The sequence below is a fragment of the Castor canadensis genome, chromosome 12 (genome assembly GCF_047511655.1).
Source record: "Castor canadensis chromosome 12, mCasCan1.hap1v2, whole genome shotgun sequence".
NCBI classification, from domain to species: domain Eukaryota; kingdom Metazoa; phylum Chordata; class Mammalia; order Rodentia; family Castoridae; genus Castor; species Castor canadensis.
In genome coordinates, this window is record NC_133397.1 from 21,891,861 (window position 1) to 21,915,841 (window position 23,981).

General features: G+C 39.1%; 1 protein-coding gene across 2 annotated transcripts in view; it reads right to left on the reverse strand.

The window, feature by feature from the left end:
• Asxl2 (ASXL transcriptional regulator 2) overlaps nucleotides 1–23,981 on the reverse strand; it is a 134,573-nt gene that overhangs the window by 93,656 nt on the left and 16,936 nt on the right. For both annotated transcript variants that reach the window (XM_074049313.1, XM_074049312.1), the window contains exon 2: nucleotides 2,710–2,792. In XM_074049313.1, coding sequence (XP_073905414.1) covers nucleotides 2,710–2,792 — 83 coding nt within the window. The remainder of the gene's footprint in view (nucleotides 1–2,709; nucleotides 2,793–23,981) is intronic.

Consider the following 23,981-nt stretch of genomic DNA (forward strand, 5'->3'; position numbering starts at 1 on the left):
GAACAACAATTAAAAAATTAAGATACCAGAAGTTTTAAAATCTCCCTAGATGCCTCAACAGCTGAATGAAGACGATAAGAAAAGAGGGAATGTCAAAGTGAGAATAGAGGATAGACAAAGAGAAATTATCTAATCTGAAATACACAGAGAACAAAGTTGGAATAAAATGATCACAACTCAGGGAACTGAGTCATTGGACTCCCAGAAGATAGAAGAGTGCAAAAATCTTTGAAAGGAAAAAAAAAACCTAAAGGGAGAGGAAAGAAAGCAAGGGATGCTTGTAGTGTCAATGAAGACAGCAAGTTTTGAGAAGGAAGTAGTAGTGCACTTTGTTTGATAACTCTGAGATGTAAGGGAGGCAAGAATTAACACTCCAACCAATTTGGTACAACCAAAGTCATGAGAAACTTACAAAGGACTGCTTTGTAGTCACATAACCACAATATCGCAGTTTAATCAAGAAGAGCTACTTGTAAATTGTCACTAAGTGAAACCAGATGTATTTCACGATTATTCATTGTGGTGTTTTTTGGGCAGTGCTGGGGATTTGAACTCAGAGTATTGAAGTACTTGAACCAGCCCTACTTCCTCACTTGTCTTGCCTGCTCCCTAGCAAGTACAACGGCAAATTCGAAGTCCTAGAACCTTGCTGTGCTAGATTTGGATGGCACTGTACTAAACTTTTAGACCAAAGAGATTAACAGTCTGTTCTCTACATACCAATTCATATTCAATTATCTTGAATTATATTCAATTTTTCAGGAACATGTTATAAAAAGTGGGATATATTTATTTGTATTTCACTTTTTCATATCAATAAAGCAAACTTCATTTATTTCCAACCTACTGACGTTTGGCATTAAATCAAACAATAAATTTTTTTCTTTTCTTCTTGTTCTTTTGGAATGCCTGCTAAGCAGGCATTCTACCACTTGAGCTATGCTCCCAGCCCTTTCTGCTTTAGTTATTTTCCTGATAAGGTCTCCTGTTTTTGACTAGGGCCAGGCTTTGACTGCAATACTCCACTTTGCCTCCAGTAGCTGTAATTACAGACATATTACACTGCCTGGCTTATTTATTGAGATGGGGGGGTCTCACTAATTTTTTGCCCTGAAAACACAATCCTCCCAATTTCTACCTCTCAAGTAGTTAGGATAACAGACATGAATCACTATACCCAGATTTTGTTTGGTTTGGTTTTTTGAGATGGGATCTTACTATGCTGCCCAGGCTGGGCTCACATTCACAATCCTCCAGGCTCAGCCTCCCAAGTAGCTGGGATTACAGGATTGGATCACCACTACCATAACCAAATCAAAAGAAAAAATAAACTGCTTTAGAAAACAAGAGCCACAACAAAAAAAATCTCAGGACCTTGGGATGTGACTCAGTGGTAGAGTGTTTGCCTACCATGAAATGAGGTCTTGTGTTTAATTCTTAGCACCACGAAAATTTTCAAATCCAAAATAGAGTTTCGTGTTAAGGAAAATGAGAAATAAAATCTAGAACAATGTCGTGGCTATGTGTGATGAAATATGCTACTGTCATGGGGGGAAAGGGAGGGGGCGGGGGGAAGGTGGGAGTAATGACCCAATCATTGTATGCACATATGAATAAAGGAAATTAAAAAATAAAATAAAATCATAAAAAAAAAGAAAAGAAATATGCTATTGTCCACTTACAAGTATTGGGGCATAGCAACACTACTGGAATCTGAACTAAACAACTGCTCAAGGTGAAGGGCTGCCATACAAGCAAGGTTTTGTCCCTCTTACCTACGCACTAAACGTCCCAGTGTGCTCCCCTCCCATAAAGAGTAGCCTCCCTCCCACGAAACTGTAATCTCCCCTCCCTGTAGGTGTTTACACAATACCATCCACAGTTGAAAACCACTGGTAGCAATTGCAAAGTGCAACAAATGTCCTATATTCATAGAATTTAAGGTAGATTGCCAAATGTGTCATGACTTAGAAAGCAAATTTAATACAATTTAAATATTTCTTCATGACAAAGTCTTCATCAAGAATAGTAACTATTATGTGCTACTCTAATGTAATAAAGCGCTCAGATATTGAAATGTGCTTGTTGTCTTTGGTTCTATGTTAATGTATTCCAGTCTACTACATTTGAACACAAGACATTTATTTATGCATTTGCTTATACATTTTTGGAGTCAGGGTCTTGCTATCCTGCCCAGGTTGGTCTAGAACTCGTGGACTCAAGTGATCCTCCTGTCTCAGTCTCCTAAGTAGCTGGGATTACAGGTGTTAGTCACCATACCCAGCTAAGAGTTTTATTTGACCCACATAGTATATCTTTTCCATTTTATTCTTTTTAGCAAATGTTATGTCTTCCTAGATTATCTGTCAACAACCAGCATTCTCCCTGCCTTCTAGCAACTTTTTATCTGCTAATGATCAAACTAATTAAATCTAAAGACTGAAGTGATAGGTGAAGGCTTAAAGATGGCTCCAGGCCTTCTAAAAATTAAAGTGCATGGGCATGGAGAGAGCTACTTTCTTCCTCAGAACTTTTTTTAACTTTAACTGTGCTACAACTTTAAAATCCTAAGACCTGAGAGCTGAAGAAATCAAAAGTTAACAAAGCTCTTATTACTAATCATCTTTAGGTCTAAAATACTCTATTATGTAATGTCAAATACTCTAATCAACTGTTATAATTATTACTGATAATATTTAAATAACTTACCTGATTTCTTTTAGTCCTTCTCTCTGGATAACTTGAAGAATTTCTTTATGACTCATGGGTGTATTGGGGTATTTTTCTAAGACCTGAGAAACAAGTACATAATAATAAATTACTTTAAGTTCTTATTCTTATTATAATATATGTAATTATTTGTTATTATAATTATGTCTTATTGCATCCAAAAAATACACATCAGGGACTTTCCACCCTGCATTGTTTCCCTCAATCAGTCAAATCCTGAAGCAAAAATGGATCAAAAAGGCTAAAATTAATAATTCAATTACTCACTATAATGAGTATGAAATTGTTTACTTCTGCTTCCACCCCCACACTGTTCACATTAGGTATATAGTTTTATTAATTATTAACCAAAACCAGTGAGCAATAGTTATAATGAAATTACAATGTTCTGTGTTCTACATCTGATAAAGACAAAATATAGTCTGTTCTGTCTTTCCCACTAAATTTAACTGGAAACCTACACAGAATGGATGGAGTTGCTATTTGAGGACTCTGAAGATGAGAACAGACGGATTGGGAAGGAAACTACAACTAGAAAAAGAACCACACACCCAGCAAAGACTTTCCTGGTTTTGTTTTCTCTGATACCTCCTAGACTATACTCAAAGGCAGACTCAAACCCAGAACTGCACAAAAAGTACAGACAGTAAGTATTCCAAGAGAGGGCTTGTCTTTTTCAGTCTGAGACAAGTAAAGGGGACCTTCCTAAGTAGAAGAAAATCTCATGAATTGCTTTTGGAGTTTGGTGGGGTTTTTTTCTTCCCCCTTCTTTTCTTTCTATCTGCCCCTGCCCAAGCAATCCCATGGCAGCAGCTATGACTATAAGAAAGGGAAACTCTTCCAATCCCAACTGCTTGATGCCCAACTGCTTGGCATCAAAAGCAAACAATCAGCCAGGAGCTGGTGGCTCATGCTTGTAATCCTAGCTACTCAGGGGACATCATGTTCACTGCAGAAAAAAAAAGAAAAAAGAAATCAGGGCCAGGTGCCAGTAGCTCACAACTGTAATCCTAGATAGTCAGGAAGCAAAGATCAGGAGGCTCGAGATTTGAGGTCAGCCTGGGCAAATAGTTCTTAAGACTCTATTTCAAAAATACCTAACACAAAAAAGAGCTAGCAGAGTGACTTGAGTGGTAGAGTGCCTGCCTAGCAAGGGTGAGGCCCTGAGTTCAAACCCCATTGCTACCAAAAAAAAAGGAAGAAAAAGAAATCAAGGGTACTTGGGCATGGTAGCACATGCCTATAATTCCAACATTCAGGTAGCTGAGACAGGAGAACTGTAAGTTCAAGGCCAGCCTGAGTAACACTGCGAGAGGCTGTTTTCCTCCCCAGTCTTCCTACACACACAAAAGAAGTCAGATGGCCTGGCATTGCTTTTAGACCCAGTAACTTGGGAAGCTTAAGTAAGAGATCACTTGAGCCCAGAAGTTTGAGATCAGTATGAACAACTTAGTGAAACCTCATCTCAAAAAAACAAAAAAAGAAACCCATGATGGTCTGAGGCTGGGCCGACGCAAAAACGCTGAGACCTCTATTCACAAAACAGCTAAAGCAAAAAGAGCAACAGCACAGCTCAAGTTGGTAGAGCACTTGCCTAGCAAAAGTGAGGTCCTGATTTCGTCCTGAGCTCAAACCCCAGTACTGCCAAATAAATAAATATATATATATGTAAATATGCACATTAATGTAAATATATATAACCAAAATTTTAAAAATGAAATTTCCAAGGCCTCAACAGTAGAATGGAGATAAAAGACCTAAATAGTCAGTGAACTTGAAGATCAACAGAAATTATCCAGTCTGATAAACACAGAGAAAAACAGAAAAAACGAACAGAGTCAACAGGATAATATCACCATTTTAACATTCATCTCATCAGTCACAATGGGAGAAGAGAATATAGTGCAGAAAACATATTTGATGAAATAATGGCAGAAAACCTCCCAAATTTGGTGGCAAACACAATTTCAAGATCCACAAAGCCAGGTATAGTGGTACACACCTATAATATCAGCACTTTGGAGGGTGAAGCAAGAGGACCACAAGTTGGAGGACAGCCTAGGATACAGAGCAAGATGATGTCACAAATAAATAAGATTTTTAAAAGAAGATTAATACATCTTGAACAAGGCAAATTCAAAGAAATGTATACCTAAATACATCACAAACTACCAAAAACTAAAGACTGAAAAAAAAAATCTTAAAGGAGTCAGAGAAAGTTACTGCATTGCAATTCGGAGAACAATAATTCAAATGCTATGGATTTCTCATCAGAAACCAGGAAGAAGCAGTGGAAGAACATTTTAAAGTGTGAAAAGAACTATTGATCCAAAAATCTATTAGGTAGCAAAAATACCTTCAGGAATAAAGGGAAAAAAATCAAGATACTCTGAGATAAAGAGATTATCAAAGACTTGCTTTTAAGTCAAACAGTATCCCGTGGATAACTGCTGTCCATATCCATTATCTTTTGATTTAAAAAAATTGGGGGTGGGGGGAGGATGGTACTAGAGTTGAACTTAGGGCCTCATGTTTGGTAGGCAGATACTCCACCAACTTGGGCCACACAGGCTTGCACATGCTAGGCAAGCACAGAATGAAGAGCTACATCCCCAGCCCTGTTTACCTTTAGAGTTGTAACTTATTGATAGACACTTAAGTTTCCCTCTAGGGCTGACGAAGTGGCTCACACAGTAGAGCACCTGTTTTGCAAGCATGAAGCCCTGAGTTCAAACCACAGTGCCACCAAACTATATATATATATATAGCATACATTAGAGGTGGGTGGAGTGGCTCTAGTCGTTATGAGCACCTGCCTAGCAAGCAGGTTCAAACCCTAGTGCCACCAAAAAAATTAAAAAAAAAAAAAAAAAAAAGATCCCCTCTATACACAGCTCTTGCTATATCCCACATGTACTACAGTATAGTATTTCCATTATCACTCAAATTGCTTTGTGAATGCCACTATGATTTCTTCCTCACTTGTGAGCTGTCTGGAAGTGTTTGGAATGTATACAACAACTGCATTTCTAAACTTTAGATTTTCCAGTTTGTTTTTTTCTAACTGCCATTTCAGAGATCCTTAGAACACCAACTCCAATTACAGTCCTCACCTCACTTCACATGCTGTCTGTTAATGTTTTATGTAATTAAGATGATTTAAATTTTCATTGGTTTGCCCCTTCCATGCATTTTCAACTGTCCAGCAGCTCTCCAAGTTTCGATCTGGGATCATTCTTCTGCCAAAACAACTCATTTTAACACTGCCTTCAGTGTGAATCTGCAAGTGAAAATTTTGCTGGGTCACTGGGCTTTTGGAGGGGTTTGGTTTTTTAAGACAGGGTCTTGCTAAGTAGACCAAGTTGCCCTCAAACTCATGATCCCCGAGCCTCCTCCTCACAAGTGCAAGGATTACAGACACCTATCTTTCGTTCTATTTAGTTTGTCTTCATTTTATGAAGATACTATTACTGAGTGACAATAATCCTAGGTTAACAATTATTTCCTTCGACCCTCAAAATATCAGTTCATTGTCTCTGACTTCCCCAGTTTATACTTAGAAATCAACTTTTGGGGGAAATATACAATAGACACAGAAGGAGGATTACTTAAAACACACATATAAATAGATAAAGTGATACTTCAGTTTGAGAAGCAGAACTAGGTATTGTGAATGTTAGTTCCAGATTAAGAATTTATGACCTTAAATCAGAAATATTATATGGTATCAAGAGAAATAATAGGAGATCTTTAAAAAGGAAACATTAGAGGGCTCTTGCTCCTGATGAAGTCTCAGGACTGTCAGGAGCACTTTAGAAGTGAGTGCTCTGGCTCTCAAGGTTCTGAAACTAAAATTAGTCTTAAGAGTCTCAACAGCTGTGTTTCCTTCCATGACTTATCTTCACATTCTGGTCTTGCAAATGTCCGGTGCATATAAACCATGTCCAAGTATTCCATACGTTTGGATCTTGCTGGCTTTCTCTCGTTTCTCCATTTCCTCTTCTTTTGGGAGCTTGATCTCCTTTTCGGACTCACTGTGCACTTTTCCTTCCTGAACCCCTACTTTCTGGGCATATTCCTCCTGTGTTCCTTTACATCCACTGATATCTTATCAGGGGACTCTTTGGTTCTACCTCCAGGCATCGGTGTCTGCCAGAAGTGAGGCCTGATTCTTGGAGTAAATGGCAGCATCCCCTCTCTCATTTGCTTTGGATTCATATTTACTACTTTCTCCTAACTTGGCATGAATGTCATTGGCACATGGCTTTGTTCTGGTCTCATCTCTGTGTTCTGCATCTGATGGGGGAATGACCTCTTCACACAGTGGACCGTTTACACTGGAACTTCCCATCCTCACCATCATTTTTCCTTCCCATCTGAGGACATGAGTAGCACAAATGCATGTCCTTTCATCACACAGTATATGGTAAGTCTGTAGCCATGGTGAAGATTTGGGAAGCTCCAAGCCTCACTTTTAACCTGGGAAAAACAATTTCCAAGAAAGAAGCATTCCTGACCAGAAGGTACAATTCTTATTTTTAAAATTCACTAAGCTTAGGTCCTTGCATAGCAAGACTCTGAAACTGGTCACTTTCTTATACATCGTGAACTAAAACTAAAGTGCATTTAGGAGTGTACAGAATGATGCACTTGGTTACCCTGACTTTCTTTTAGTCCACTGGAGGTTGGGAAGCAGCCTGCTGAGGAACAAATGAAGAATTTCTCTCCTAATTGTTACGGGTGTTTGGACACATGAGTTTCAGAGTTTCAGAGTAGTGAAACGTTCTTCATGTTATGCTGGAAGAAACGATGTCTTAAGTTTTTGATACTACTCTCATATGCCAGATGGAATTCACACCCAGAACGAAATGAGTCCTGTTTCTTTATGAATGGTATTTTGATAGACACTGGATTGTGTCTGTGTCACATGTGGGCCCCTTCTTTTTAGAGCAATGTTACCGTATGTTCACTTGGATAAACTGTGATCTGAAAGCTGATTTGAATAAAATATTTGCTTCACTTAAAAAAAGTGGAAATCAGTTTTTGGTCTTACTGTTGCTCTGTTGAAAATAATGTCCTTACCCTTTTGGCCCCAAACAACCTTCTGGCTTTTCTGTTCTCTTGGCTTTAAGTTTTCATCAGTTTTAGTATTAGGTACCTAGAAGTAATTTTCTTTATATTTATTTGATTAACAGTCATAGGGCTTCTGAAACATTCTCGGCCATTAGGTCTTTAAAAACCGCTTTTGGAACAGGGAACAGGAAGGCAGAACAGATCCTGTTTGGGGGTTAGTATCAATAGAGAGGGGAGGATATGAGGAAAGGATAGAGCGGGGTGAATGTTGTAGAAATATTATGTACTCATGTATGAAGATGGGAAAATGAGACTTGTTGAAACTATTCAGGAGTAGGGGGAGAAGGAGATAAAGGAGAATGACGGGGTGAATTCAGCTATGACACATTGTAAGAACTTTAGTAAATGTCACAATGTACCCCAGTACAACAATAATATAATAATAATAAATAAAAGAAACTACTTTTGGAGCCCCATGCCAGGTGGGGCTCACACCTATAATCCTAGCTACTTGGGAGGCTGAAATCAGAAGGATCACAGTCTGGGGCCAGGTTGGGCAAAAAGTTTGCAAGATCCCATCTCCAAAATAACCAGAGTAAAATGCACTGGAGGTGTGGCTCAAGTGGTAAGAGTACCTGCTTTGCAAGTGCAAAGCCCTGAGTTCAAACCGTAGTCCCACCAAAAAAAAAAACCAAAAAACTGCACTTGCCACATTTTCTTTCTCATCCCTCCTTGGAATCCCAATTATCAAATGTTGTTTCCATTGTGTCTCATAAAACTCTCCTCTGAGTTTTCTTTCTCTTTTTTTTATTTGGTGGTACTGGAGTTTGAACTCAGGGCTTGCAAGGCAGGTGCCCTCACCACCTGAGCCACTCTGCCAGCCCAAAGCACTCTTCTGTTTCATTATTTCTTTTCCTCTTTCTGCTTCACTACTTATATTGTCTTTTAAATTAGCTGGAGACAATTAATAAGCTGGAAAACCAGGTTAATTATTAAGTACAATCATTGAAATCTTAGTTTAATTGTGAATTTCTCTGGTCTAGAATTTCCATTCCATTACTTTAAAGATGCAAATTCTCCAGTGATACTTTTCAGAGTGTGCACATATATAAATTTTTTCTGGTGCTGGGGATTAAACTCAGACCTCTCACATGTCAGTTAAGCACTCTACCACTAATCTACACTCCCAACTCTTTAAGTATATTAATTATAACTTACCTATCTATCGACTGATCTATTTTTGGCAGTTCTGGAATGTGAACACAGGGCTTTAGTGTTCTACCACTTGAACCACTCTTCCAGTTCTTTTTGCTTTGCTTTATTTTGAAACTCAGAACCAGATCCTCCTACTTATGGCTCCCACACAGCTAGAATCACAAGCATGCACCATCACACTCAACTTGTTTCATGGTTTTGTTTTGTTTTTTTAAACATTTTTTTGTCATTTGCATACAGTAATGGTAAAATGGGTTTCATTGTGTTAATTCCATAGATGTGTACAGTGCACTTTGAACAAGTTCACACCCTCTATTATATTCCCATAAACCTCCTCCCTCTTCCTCTCCCCCTTTATTTTTTGAGGTAGGGTCAAACTTTTTTGCCTAGGTTGGCCTTGAACCAATACTCTCATCTCTGCCTCCCCAGCAGCTGGGATTATAGGCACGGAATATCATACTTAGCCCAAATGTAACTACTTTAAAGCCCATGTCTAAAACCTCCAATTTATGAGTCAACTGTGAATTTACTTCTATTATCTATTGTTTTTTTGTAATTTTTGATCAACTATTGTCTTCTATACATGGCTTTTTCTAACTACTTTTTGTTGCTGTAGCACAATTTTAAATCTTAAAAATTAGGGGGGAAAACCTAGAGGTTTTTAGGGAAAAAAATTCACAGGCAGTATTATATATAGCTCCTTATCACACTGCATAGACATCTGAAATAGCTGTGGTCTCTTTTTGAGATACAAAGTGGTCAGTGGACTAGATGAGTCCTCCTGGTCCTTTTGTTAGGAAATTTCCCGCCAGTGTTCCAACCTATCGGCTTTAGCAACCACTGCTGACCACTACCTCAACCAGTTTTTTTATTTAGGAATTGAAAAGCACCTGCAGTCTAGCTTTTATTTTTTCATTGAAAAGCTAGAAAACCTTCCTCTATCAACTATTTGGCAGTTCATATAGAAAGGCAGGATAAAGGCCAGACACAGTAGAGCATGCCTAAAATCCCAATTACAAGAGGATTACAATTACAAGCTACGTTGGAGGAGTCTTTAAGTAGATGGATCTTGATCTCAGGCCAACCCCAGGTGGAAAAAAAAAAAAAAAAAAAGGAGAGAAATCCTATTTGAAAAATAACTAAAACAAAAGAGCTGGGGACTCAAGCAGTAGGGCATCTGCCTAGCAAGCATGAGGTCCTAAGATCAACCCCCAGTACTGACAAAAGAAAATAAAAATTAATATGAAAATCATTTTGCAGAGTAGATTTACAGATTTAAATAATTTCTGTGTTTTAATAACTGTATTTCCCCACTTGTGAACTGATTATTCATGGTCACTATCTACTTATATAACAACTGCATTATCTCTAATATTTCATATTAAATGTATCAAAGCTTTTACTGTCACATTTACTACAAATACTTTTTAGAGTTTATTCTTCACCTTTTTATTACTGTTGATTTTTCAAGATTAATTTTATGCACTACAGCTGACTGGTCTTTTCTTTCAACACTTCTGCACTTCAATGTGCCTTTGCCCTGTAATCCCACTCAGGAGGCTGGGGCAGAAGGATTCTGAGTTTGAGGCCAGCCTGGTCTAGAACAGCAAATTCTAGATCAGCCTGGGCTACATGGTAAGACTCGGTCCCAAAACAACAACAACAACAACAACAACCTCCCTTCAAGAGCTTAGTAATTTTTGTTTTCACTTTCATTTAAATCTTTTAATTCACATAAGAAAATGTACAGCTAAAAGTGAGGAAGATGGGGGGCGGGGGGCTCAAGTAGTAGAGCACCTGTCATGCAAGCACAAAGCCTCAGTACCACCAAAGTTCAAACCCCAGTACCACCAAAAAAAAAAAAAAAAAAAAACAGTGACGAAAATACACAGACTGGAAAAACATGAGGGACAGAAGGAGATAAAAACAAAATGGCCATAAATTTATGAGCACAAATACAACATTGAACTATTACTTTTTGTTACCATGAGCTTAAGGTCAGTGGAAAGATGACAGTAGTTTTGCAAAACATTTACCTGACTCTAACCACAGGAGGGCAGTGTTTATCATAGAATTCCATGGGAATTACAGGTTGGTTACAATTTTTAAGAACTACTTTATGACAATATGAATAAGCACTCAGGGGAACTAGACTCAACAATACAGAGAAAATATAATGAGACAGGTTTTTAGCTTGTAGATTCTCAGTTCAGATGATAAAAAGGACTTAAAATCTTATTTTCTGGGTACTCAACAATAACCTAGGTAGCCTCTAAGATTTGATTATAGTTTAAACAACAGTGATATTTAAATTATTGATGCACTTACAGGTTCATTCCAGATAATACAAAGATGTAGAGTCCAAATTTTGTATTATTTATATGGGTTTATTTTACATTTAAAATGTCCAAATTAACAAGATGGTAATCTTGTTATACCCCTGCTATAAGGCTTAGTTAGGATAACTAAAGCCATAATAGTGAACAAGGTCACCAAGGAAATATGCAGAGGGAGAAAAGATGCAAGTCTATACTACAGAACAGTACATCAATGTGTAAGAGGCAGGGAAGAAAAACTAGCAAATAAACTAAAGGGAGAACAGAGGGACAGGAAGAAAACCAAAAAAATTTGGTGCCTTAGAAAATATAAAATTTATTGTAGGGTTGAGGTGTTCAATAAGGTCAAAACTACTTAGTTAACAACAGAAATGTATCCCTTGTATTTTGCAACAAAAACTTACAAATTTAGATTACATTTAATGAAGAGGGAAGAAACAGGGCTGAAGAAGACTTAGCACTGAATGGTGGGGGGGGGGAGGAGATCCAGAGGGAGCAACTAAGAGTTAACTCAACAGTGCAAGAAATGGGAAGTGAAGGGTCAAGGAGTAACCTGTTGTCAAGTGACCGGAACAAGTCTCCTAAACCAGGATAAAAGGCAACCCAAGTATACCTGGTCGTCCCAACTTTCTCCATTCCATCATGAGAAGCAGAGAGATCAGATACAGTGGTTGACAATTACCTCATCATTCAAAGTACTGCTACTTAAAATGTGACACCCAGGAACAAAAGTAATTCAGAGGATGAGGTACAGACACTCACTGAGGGAGTACAGAGCTAAGCACCTGAGAATAACAGGACCACCTGGAACTGAAGCAGAAAGGACAGACACTAAAGCCAAACACCTTCAGATGGGAGCTAGCAGGCATGTCTGCTGTCACTACTTATCCTGAGATGCAGTCTTGTCGCCTCTGACACAGGCCTTTTCTTGGTTCCCCCCTCTCTACTGGCAACTTTTTCTTTCGCCACAATCTGGTGCAGTTGATCTATCTACAATTTTCTTCTCAACTGCCACTCCATGGCACTTTCTTCCTCTAATGACTTCAAACATAATTATGGTCATATAGTAGAACTCTCTATGTCTCCAGTACTGCCTCTTACACTGTGTTAGTCAGACTGCATTTTAAATCATCTGTCTTCCTCATGGGCCCAGCAGGGCCAGGACTAACTATCTTATTCGTCCAGTATGCCCAGTGCCTATCATATGGTAGGCTAAAACATTTGGTGACTGACTTATGGAATTCGGAACATAGATGGCAAGATTAGCCTTAGACAGACCAGGTGTGACAGTTGACACATGTAATCCCAGATACTCGGTGGGCGGAGATCTAGAGGATTACAGTTCAAGGCCAGTCTAGGCAAAAATTTACTGAGACCTCATCTCAACAAAAACACTGGGCGTGGTGGTACACATTTTTAATATAAGCTACTGGGAAGGCATAAGTAGGATCATGGTCCAGGAAAGACAGGATTAAAAATCCATGAAGCCCTATCTGAAAAATAACTGAAAATAAAAAAACAAATAAATAAATGGTAAAAATGTCTCTTAAAAAAAAAAAGGAAAGAAAAAGAAACATAGTCTGGGCACCAGTGACTCATGACTGTAATCCTAGCTACTCAGGAGGTAGAGATCAGAAGGATGTAGTTCAAAGCCAGGCTGGGCAAATAGTTCATGAGACCATATTTGAAAATACCCGACATAAAACAGGGCTGACAAGTGGCTCAAGTGGTAGAGCGCCTGCCTAGCAAGCATGAAACCCTAAGATCAAACTCCAGTACCACCAGAAAAAAAAAAAAAAGGAAACAAATGTTGAGGGCAAATGCAAGTAAGTTTATTTACTTGGGTATATAATGTATGAGTGTATTATGTAGCTGAGAACATTTAAATATCAAATCTATACAGAGAGTCAAGTACAAATACACACAGAAGGTTGCTCACATAGGCTGGCTTCCTACGCTCAGGGGTATAGTTTGAACTAGGGTCCCACAATTCTGAAAGCTGATTTAGTCCATTCCCAGATTGGAATCTTTTTACCTGATTATCCAAGAAGTCTGGATATACATACCACCTACTTCAAGAGAAAAGCTCTCAAAATCTAATTCTCCCCAAACTTTGAAAAATTACTAACAGTAACTATTAAGGCCCAGTGCAGTGCTTCATGCCTCATTCCAGCTATTTTCAAGACAGAGATAGGAGGAGCTCAATTCAAAGACCAGCGTGGGCAAAAAGCATGACACTCTATCTGAAAATAACTGAACCAAACAGTTAGGGGTTGTAGCTTAGGTGGTAAAGCACATGCCTAGCAAGCACAAGGCCCAGAGTTCAAATCCAGTAGCACAAAAAAATAATAAAAGAAAACAATAACTAATATTTACCTAGATTTAAGTGCCAGGTACTACAATAGGTGTTTTACATATACCAGCTCGTTTGATTTTTACAATAAACTTATGAGGCAGATACTATTACCCATTTTTCCAGATGTAAAAAAATGAGGCACAGAGAAATTAAGTGATTTGCCCAAAGTCACATCAGCTTATTATTAAGTGGCAGCTACTGTTACTGCTGAGTTGCCCAACCTGTCTTCAGCAAAACCCAATTCCAAACCCTCCACCGTTACAGTTCCTCAGAGACAGCCAAGCATTTGAGTGTATGGTAATGATACTGGACCTCTTGCACCCTGAAGGGAATAGGAATTTATCCCTACTGGCACTGATCAGGAGTTCACCTTCTCTTCCTTCAGTTCCTCAGCTGGTACTACTAGCCAAAGGAATCTGATTTACCAAGAAGGGAAATAACACCAGCTCAAATCCAGTGACCCTTCAGACAAAAGCAAGGGTGACAATGGGCTCTGAGCACTGATCTCACCAGGTACTGTATCAATAAGAAGTGGTAAGCTTGAGAGAACAAGGAGAAGGCCTCTTAAGATGGCAGTAATGTATACTCAAAGTATAATACAGTGGAATAAGGAGAAGTAGGATTGGCTCCTATGATCCCAGTGACCAGATAAAAGAAAGAACTTGTTTTCCATCTCTGCTAGGATTAGAGGTCCTTACCCCTAGGGGGCAAGCAGTTTTCCAGAGGATCTTCAATCCGAATCTGAAGTTAACAACTGTTGGGTCATTTTGGCCCATGCTGATCAACAAGTAGACAAAAAAGGAGTTATTACACTGGTGGCAACTAACTGCAATAGCTTACCTACTAAGTAACTAACTCCAGCACAGTTCTTGGTGTTTCCACACCTACCAGATACCAGGAAACTGAAGTCTAAGGCAAAGACATAAGGAAAAGACAAACGGGGGCTCAGATGCCTTAGGAATGATGATCTCAGGCAAGTACCTAGATCAGCTAGAGTCTAGCCAAGGGTAAGGGAAACCTAGAATGGGTGATGGTAGAGAGAGATGATCATCCTGGCCTTGAAGCCAGCTGCTGAAGCAGACTACAGCTTGTTCCATGAACCCTCCTGGAGGAAGTTGTTTTTAGAGACAGCTTCCAGCCTGTCTTGAGTGTGACAACAGCTCACAAAGCCTCTCAGTACCCTGCACCTCACTGAAGTCAGTTCCTCACCTGACTTCCACAAGGCTTTGCCAACATCCTACCTTTGCTCATGCTGCTCTCTGTAGCTGACAGACCTTCCCTGCTCCTTTTTATATCTGAACATTTACCTGTCTTCTAGCAAAATAGAAAAAGATTTGAAACATTGCTGGTATTCAATTCTTCAAATTTTGATAAACAGGCACTTCACACTAAACAACTAAAAAGGTAAAGAGATACACCTTTCTGGAGAATAACTTGCGAATATCTAATTCAGGAGCCTTTCAAAAACTGACACCTCATACTCAAGAATTTTTCCTCTAGCAATCTATAAGAGCAAAAGAAGCAAAAGCCACAGGAAGCGGAGGCATGAAGACGATTACTACAGTATTATTTATAACAGTTATACAAATAAATCGGAATACCTACTATTAAATGATAAAATAAATCAACTTACCTCTCCTTCCAAAGAGATCCTTAGTTCAAAAGCAAAGACAGATGACAGGTCTCTTTATCTTTGTGCCCCTCAAACTACACATTACCCGAAACAGGAGTCCAATAAATTATCTCTAAACTGAAACTGATATAAAAGTATTTGGGGGCTGCTAGTGCTGGCACATGGTTATAACACTGAGGCAGAAGGATTACAAGTTTTAGGCTTGTCTGAGCTACACAGTAAGACCCTATCTCAAAAAAAAAGAAAAAAGTATTTTGGGCCTGGAGTGTAGTTCAATGGTGGGGCACTTGCCTAGCATGTGTGAAGCCCTGGGCTCAAAAATTCCCATAAATCCCCCAAAAAAGTTTTGAGTTTTTTGTTGTTGTTATTTTGAGACAACGTCTTGCTATGTAGCCCAGGATGGTTTGGAATCCCCTACGTAACCCAAAAACTGGCCTCAAACTCAAAATCCTCCTACCTCTGCCTTCCCTGGGATTATAGCCTCAAACAAAAACCTCCCTGGGGTTTGAACTCAGGGCCTTGTGCTTGCTAGCCAGTCACTCTACCACTTGACCCACACCCTCATCCCGTTTTGCTTTGGTTATTTTGGTTATTTGCCCTGGCTGGCCAGGACTGTAATCCTCCTATTTTTGCTTCCTGAGAAACTAGGTGACAGGAGTGTATTACCACACCAGCTATGGGTTGAGATTGGATCCAGCTAACTTGTTTTTTTGCCCAAGCTGGCACCTCAATCCTCCCAATCTCCACCTCCTGATTAGCTGAGACTACAGACATGCACCACCTACCCTGGCTCCCCAAAAAAATTTTAAGCAGAGCTTTTGATGATGAAGAAATGTCTGTTATATGCAAAACTGCATATAAAATAAAATTTCAGTTAATAATCAGGGAGAAGTATTAGAAATACTGTCCAAATGTTAACAGTATGACCTTAGATCAGGATATTAATTTACAGTCCAAACTCATAGGATGAGTACACTTGAGGATTCTTATTGTTTCTATCTTATTCTGATAAGAAGATCCATAGCTCTCATCAAATTCCAGAAGGAAGCCTTGACCCTAACATAATTAAGAACATCCCTCTGTGCGGTATAATTATGGTTTGTTTTCTCCCTGCTTCTTTACTCTTCTGTTTTGAAACTTTCCACAACGTATGTTATTAGTCAGATAACTGGAGATGGAAGAGGAAGAGTTTGGTAAAAGTATACATAGTTGACAAAAATAAATGATTAATTGCTAACGAAGCTTAAAACATTTCTATAATCTGTGAACAATAGTTTCAGGTGTTTTCCAGTCAACCAAGAAGACATAAGGGTAGGAAATGCTTCTCTACAAATATAATACATCACTACAAAAGACTCTTAATAAAACAATTCCATGCCTAAGCAAAAAAGTGGCTGAAAAATTCTAGGGTTGTGAGGCTACCCCTGAGGGGGGAGAAAAAAAAAAAACTTCCAATAAAATGAAGTGAACTAAGCCATACACAAAATACAGAGTTGGTATGGCAATCACAGATCCTAGCTAGTGTCAGAGTGTATACCTCTTGTCCTAACCTTCAGCCAACATACGATGTACCCGAACGATCCAAATCTGTACTATACTTTCTCAACATATTAACTTCACTGAATTAACTGAATCCAATCCCATTATCTCTAAAACGGGATTCTTGCGTAAACCTTTGGTAATGGGCCTATTTTACTGATAAAATGCCATTATCAGTAATTTTTAAGGGAACAGACTATTTGCAGAGTTTGATAACAGCTATAAAGACCCTTCTCAGGAAAAAAAAAAAAAAAACACAATTCTTGCTGGGTATGGTGGTGTGTGCCTACAATCCAGCACTGGTAAACAGAGGCAGGAGGATTTCAAGTTCTAGTCTAGCCTAGGCTCAACAGCAAGACTCTAACTCAAAACAAATGACGACAACACAAAAAATTTCCCCAGTGCTGCTACATAAAAATTACAGGCCATTAAAAAAAAGAAAAAAAGGCTTTTTTTTTATTGGTACTTGTGGTAGGGCCCACATATCCCATGATGTCTAAAGTAGATTGGGGGGAGGGGGTTGTTTGTGGTTATTGTACTAGGGTTTGAAGTCAGCCTCAACCACAGGCACTTCACCACTTGAGCCACTTCACCAGCCCTTTTTTGTGATAGGTTCTTTTGAGATTGGGTCTCACAAATTATTTGCTGGGGCCAGCTTCAACGCTGATCCTCCTTATTTCTACTTCCTGAATAGCTAGGATTAGAGGAGTAAGCCACCAGTGCCCGACTACATTTGTGTTCTTAGCAACTTACCTGCCACGTAACATTCTTGTTAAAACAAGATTCACACCCTCCTCCATTCTCAGTCCACAAGGTGGGAATCAACACTAGCAGTCTTTTTTTTTTGGCACTGGGGTTTGAACTCAGGGCCTCACACTTTCTAGGCAGATCCTCTTATTGCTTGAGCCACTCCACCAGCCACCTGAATCAACACTAGCAATAAAGCATGAAACCAATTAGCAACAAGAATCCTCTCGGCCATGATAACTGGTTTTGAAATGGGCATAAGACTGAAGCCAAGGCAGAAGGGCAGAACAAAATAGTTTGTTGTTGTTTTGTTTTGTTTGACCCTGGCACCACTGGACTTAAACCTGGTAATGGGAGACTGAAACTAACAGCTTTCTTGGTCCACTGAGAATGAAACCAACACCTTAAAGGCAAGCAAAAAGAAAGAGTATCTTGATGTCCTTATTTAAAGACTGAATCCAACCATAACTAAAGTTTTTCCTCAAGATTTTTCAGTGACAAACCAATAAATTCCTTTTTCTTCCTTCTACTACTTTGGGATAGTTTTCTACCATTTTCCAAATAGTTCTGAGATAGAACCAAGATTAGGAACTCCTGGGATAGGTGACAAATGTATCTTCTGAATCCATGCATAGGGATTAACAGTAAGGCTAATTACACTGAATAGGCTGGCAATAATTAGAGCATACTAGTCACAAAAAGCTTTTAACCATACCAACAAAAAGAAGATATTTTTCACATGCTTTTTTATTTAAGCTTTGTAAATTATTGCACTATATGACGAACATTCCCAGAAACCAGCCAGAGAAAAGCCTTGAAGCTACCAGGATGAGGCGATTGTCTTCAGTCCACAGTTTCCCAGATGTCAGACACAATCCTGCTTCCACATCCTTTCTTGAAGGAACCAACACAGAGACAAAGTCTCACCTCTCCCAAGAGTCTGCTCTTACCCTCAGTGACACACCTCCTTCTCAGCCACCTCAGCCACATACAGTTAAGTGGACATTGGCAATTAATTATATTAGTTTTTTATGTTCCTAGTTATTTTAGTCTTATTTCCACATAATGAAATGCACTGTAGTTACTACTCACTGTGGCAAAGTAGCCAAGGTTTTTTTGTTTTGTTTTGTGGTACTGGGGCTTGAACTCAGGCCTACACCTTGAGCCACTCCACCAGCCCTTTCTGTGATGGGTTTTTTTCTAGACAGGGCTCTTGAACTATTTGCCCAGGCTGGCTTCGAACCAATATTCTCCTGATCTCTGCCTCCTGAGTAGCTAGGATTACAGGCGTGAGCCACTGGACCTGGTTAATAACCAAGGTTTTACTCAAGAGAGAACTAGAAGCAGTGAAGGACAGCTAAGCAGATTTAACATCCTGAATTTCGCCTTCCTTTTTGGAGAAAACTCCCAAGTTTTCTCTACGTGATTAATACTGCTACCAGGATAATGGTGCCCATAGGTACAATCATTGCTATTTAAAGCTCCAATTCAAAAGTGGAATAAAATACCCTTTTTCTTTGGCTGCTCTTGCATGATTTAAAAGAAAGAAATGCAGACACTATAAAAAGAGATCAAGACCTGAGGGAAAGAAAATACAGCTTGCAGTCACTGTCACATGAACAGGTTTGTAACTTTTGTGACGATGCTCTGCTAATACCTATACTCCCTGGTCAAACGGCTGACCTTCCTAGATCGATGAACTGTGCTAGAGTTCACTGGAGAAAAGGCATTTGCTCCTTCATGATCAGTAAACAGAGTTCTCTCTTCAAGGTCAGTGGCCAAGCTACATACTAATGACTCCACAAACAAAACAAGGTCAAGTAAAAGAAAAACTGAGGGAGGGGAGATATGCAGAAATAAATACTTGCACTGAGCACTAGGACTAGTGATTTTTCTCCTTTTTCACACTCCCTATTATTTCCTATCATGTACAAGTATTATTTTGACCTAAAAGTTTCTTCATTTTTATGTAATCAAATCTTGTCTTTTAAGGGTTCTACCTTTACTAAGTCTGCTTTCCAAAGAATGACATAAAACCCAGAGTTATGTGAGGAAAGTGACAAAAAAGTGATAAACTTGGCACTGCATGAATGAGCATGTATATACAAGGCCACCACATTCCTAAACGAATTCTAAAGAAAACCAAGAGGGGCCAAGCTGGTGGCTGCCACCAGTAACCCAGCTATTTAGGAGGCAGAGATCAGGAGGACCGCAGCTCAAGGCCAGCTCAAGCAAAAGCTCCAGTCATTATTTGAAAACTAACTAAAACAAAAAGGGCTGGGGGCATAGCTCCGAAGAAAAAAGAAAAATAGGGAGGATAAAACTGGAAAACATATACATTACACACAAAATTGTAATATATGAATGAAAAAAAAATTCAAAGAAAGAAGTAGCAAACAAAAAATTCAGAAAAACAGAAACTCAAGTGGCCAAATAACATCTAAAAGAGATGTTCTAGGTCAACCACAGGTGGCCATGCCAGTAATCCTAACGATGAAGGATCCAAGGAGGCAGAGATCAGATGGATCTCTACCTCAAAAATATCCAAAACACACACACACACACACACACACACAAAGGGAGGGCAGAGTGGCTCAAATAGTAAAGCACCCGCTTACCAAGTATGAGGTCCTAAGTTCAAATCCCGATACCATCAAAAAAAAAAAAAAAAGAGAAATGATGTTCTACTGATGTACAATAGCTATATAAATATAGAAATCAAAATCCAAACCAGATTTTTTTTACCTATTGAACTGTCACAGGCTAAAAGGACTAACAACAAGTCCTACATTCAAGAGCATAAACTAGGCAGGCATGGTCATCCCCCCCTGTAAAATGGTATGACCCCTTTGACATAGCAATTCCAACACAACTGATTGTTTCTATGCTCCCACAAGTACACAAATAAATATGTACAATATTTACTGAAGCCATATTTGCAACATCATAAACTAGCAAAGGCCTGGTTTGTTTTGTCTTGTGATGGGAGGGATCAAATGCAGAACCATAAGCATGCTAGGCAAGTGCTCTCCCACTGAGCTATATCCCCAGGATCAGACTGTTAAATAACCAAATAATAGAATATGCCTCCATCAAAAAGAGCACCATGAGCCAGGTGCTAGTGGCTCACACCTATAATCCTAGTTACTCAGGAGGCAGAGATCAGGAGGATTGAGGTTCAAAGTCAGCCTGTGCAAATACTTCATGAGACCCTATCTCAAAAAACACCAACCCAAAAAAATGGCTGGTGGACTGGCTCAAGGTGTAGGCCCTGAGTTCCAACCCCAGTGCTGTAAAAAAAAAAAAAAAAAAAAAGAAAAAGCACCATAAGCACCAAAAACAAAGACAACCAAAGTGAAAACAGACAAACTACACTACATTTAAAAATTCTCTGTATCAAATTGTGCAAAATGAAAAGGCAATTTACAGATAAAGGATTCATAAATACATCAAGAACTCCAAAAGCTCAAAACCACAATGAGGTATCATCTCACACCCATTAGGATAACCGCTATCCAAAAAACAGAAAACAGGCTAGGGGATGTAGCTCAGTGGTAGAGCAACTGGCTAGCACATTCAAAGCCCTGGTTTTGATCCCTAGCACTGTGGGGGTGATAAAGGGACAGAAAATAAAAGTGTTGCTAAGGATATGGAGAAATTAGAACCTCTGTACCGTGTTGATGATAATGTAAAATTGTAAAATGTTCCAGACCTAATGAAAAATAGTGTATCAGTTCCTCAAAATATTAGAAAATAGGGCTGGTGGAGTTGCCCAAGTGGTAGAGTGTCTACCTAGCAAGTGCAAGGCCCTGAGTTCAAATCCCAGTACCACAAAAAAATTAGAAATTATATGATCCAGCAATATCACTTCTGCATGTGTGTGTGTACATATACGTATACATGTGTATATATATATATATATGTGTGTATATATATGTGTGTGTGTGTGTATATATACATATATATATCCAAAAGAATTAAAGCAGGTGTTCAAAAATACGTAAACACCTATGTTCACAGCAGCATTATTCACAACAGCCAACAGATGGAAACAAACCAGGCTTCCATCAACAGATAAATGGATAAACAAAATGGAGTACTTTTTAGTCTTCAAGAAAGGAAAATTCTCACACCTGCTACAACATGGGTGAACTTTTTCTTCTTTTTTTGCGACACTGGAGTTTGAACTCAGGGCCTACACCTTGAACCACTCCACCAGACCTTTTTGTGAAGGATTTTTTTGAGATAGGGTCTTGCAAACTATTTGCCTGGGCAGGATTCAAACCATAATCTTCCTGATCTCTGCCTCCTGAGTAGCTAGGATTACAGGCATGAGCCACTTATGCCAAGTGAAATAAATCAGTCACAAAAGGAAAAATACTGCAGGACTTCACTTTAAGTGAAGTCAGTCAAATTCAGAATGACAGCCTGGAGAGGTGGCTCACACCTGTAATCCTAGTTACTCAGGAGGCTGAAATCAGGAGGATCATAGTTCAAAATCAGCCCGGGCAAAACAGATCAAAAGAACCCCATCTCAACAGAAAAAGATGGATGTGGAGGCACAGGCCTATCATCCCAGCTATGGCAGGAAGCATAAAAGAGCAGGATAGTGGTCCAGGCTGGCCCAGGGAAACTCAAGACTCTATCTCGAAAAATAACCAAAGCAGTCAGGCACCAGTGGCTCACATCTATAATCCTAGCTACATGGGAGGTTGAAATTGGGAAGCTCCAAGGTTCCAAAACAACCTAAGTAAAAGTGGACTGGAAGGAGGCTCAAGCAGTAGAGTCCTTGCTTTGCAAGCACAAAGCCCTGAATCAAACCCCAGACCCACAAAAATGGCTCAAGCAGTAGAAGCTCCTGCCTAGCAATTGTGAAGCCCCGAGTTCAAAGCCCCCTCACCACCTCCGCCAAAAAAAAGAAAGAAAAAATGATAGAATGCTAGTTGCCAGGAGCTGAGGGAATGGGAGAATGAAGAGTTGTTTAATGGCCATAATTTGAGTTTTGCAAGATAAAAAGGTTGAGGGATTGTGTGAACAACACTGTGAATATACTTACCACCACTGAAGTGTACACTTAAAATGGTTCAAGAGATCACACCTTGTAGTAAAAGCCTGTAATCCCAGCTACCAAATAAGCAAGGACAGGAGTATTTTGATTTAGAGGCTAGCCCAAGCCAAGTTAGTGAGACCCTATCTCAAAAACAAAACACAAACAAAAGAGATGGGGGACATAGCTCAAGAGGTACAAGTGCAAGCCCTGGATTCAGATTCCAGTACAGAAAAAAAAAAAGTTAAGATGGCAAATGTCAGGGCTGGCAGAGTGGCTCAAGTGGTACAACGCCTGCCTAGCAAGTGTGAGGCCCTGAGTTCAAACCCCTGTACCACCAAAAGAAAAAAAAAAAAGATGGTAAATGTCATATTATACACCTTACAATTTTAAAGAGTAACATGGATAAATGGATAAAATAAAATGTTAGTAGATGGTGGGTATGCAGGTATTCACTATAAAAATTCTTTCAGCTTTATTGCATATTTTAAACTTTTCAGAATAAAATGTGAAAAAAATATATAGTGTTCTCCATATAGATATGCAGAGACAGCCAGCGACACCTTAAGTAAAAAATGAAAGTTGTAGAATTATATACACAGTTTAGCCCCTTAAATTATTTTTTAAAAAGGGGGATGGGAGTTGTTGTATTCTAAATGTGTAACTTAGAAACCATTATCAATCTTCACACCTCTGAAAAGCGGAAAATGAAAATGTGTTATTGCCAGGTTCCAGTGACTCATGCCTTTAATTCTAGCTACTCAGGAGACAAGAGATCAAGAGGGTCTCAGTTCAAGGCCAGCCCAGGCAAATAGTTCAAGAGGCCCTATCTTAAAAATATCCAACACAAAAAAGGGCTGGTGAAGTGGTTCAAGTGGTACAGTGTGTACCTACCAAGTATGAGGCACTGAGTTCAAACTCTAATGCCACAAAAAAATAAATTCTTTACACTCCAAGCTATTTGAGGTTTTTGCCATGAACATCTACTACTTTTACTGTAAACATATACATACCGCCCCACCACTTCCACAAAGCAAATATTTACCATGACATCTAGTATTGTAGTTCTGCGAATTTTTTTTTTTTTAAAGTACTGTGGTTTGAACTCAGGGCCATGTGCTTGGTAGGCAGGCATTCTACCACTTGAGCCTTGAGCCATGACCCCAGTCCTGTGGCTTAAATTTTAACATGAAATTTTTCTATCCTTCCATAATTTATTTTGGTATACAGTGTGCAGCAGGGATATAACTTTTTTCCTCAAAATTCTTAGGCTTCTCAAGGCCCCCACACAAAGACTTCTCGGAT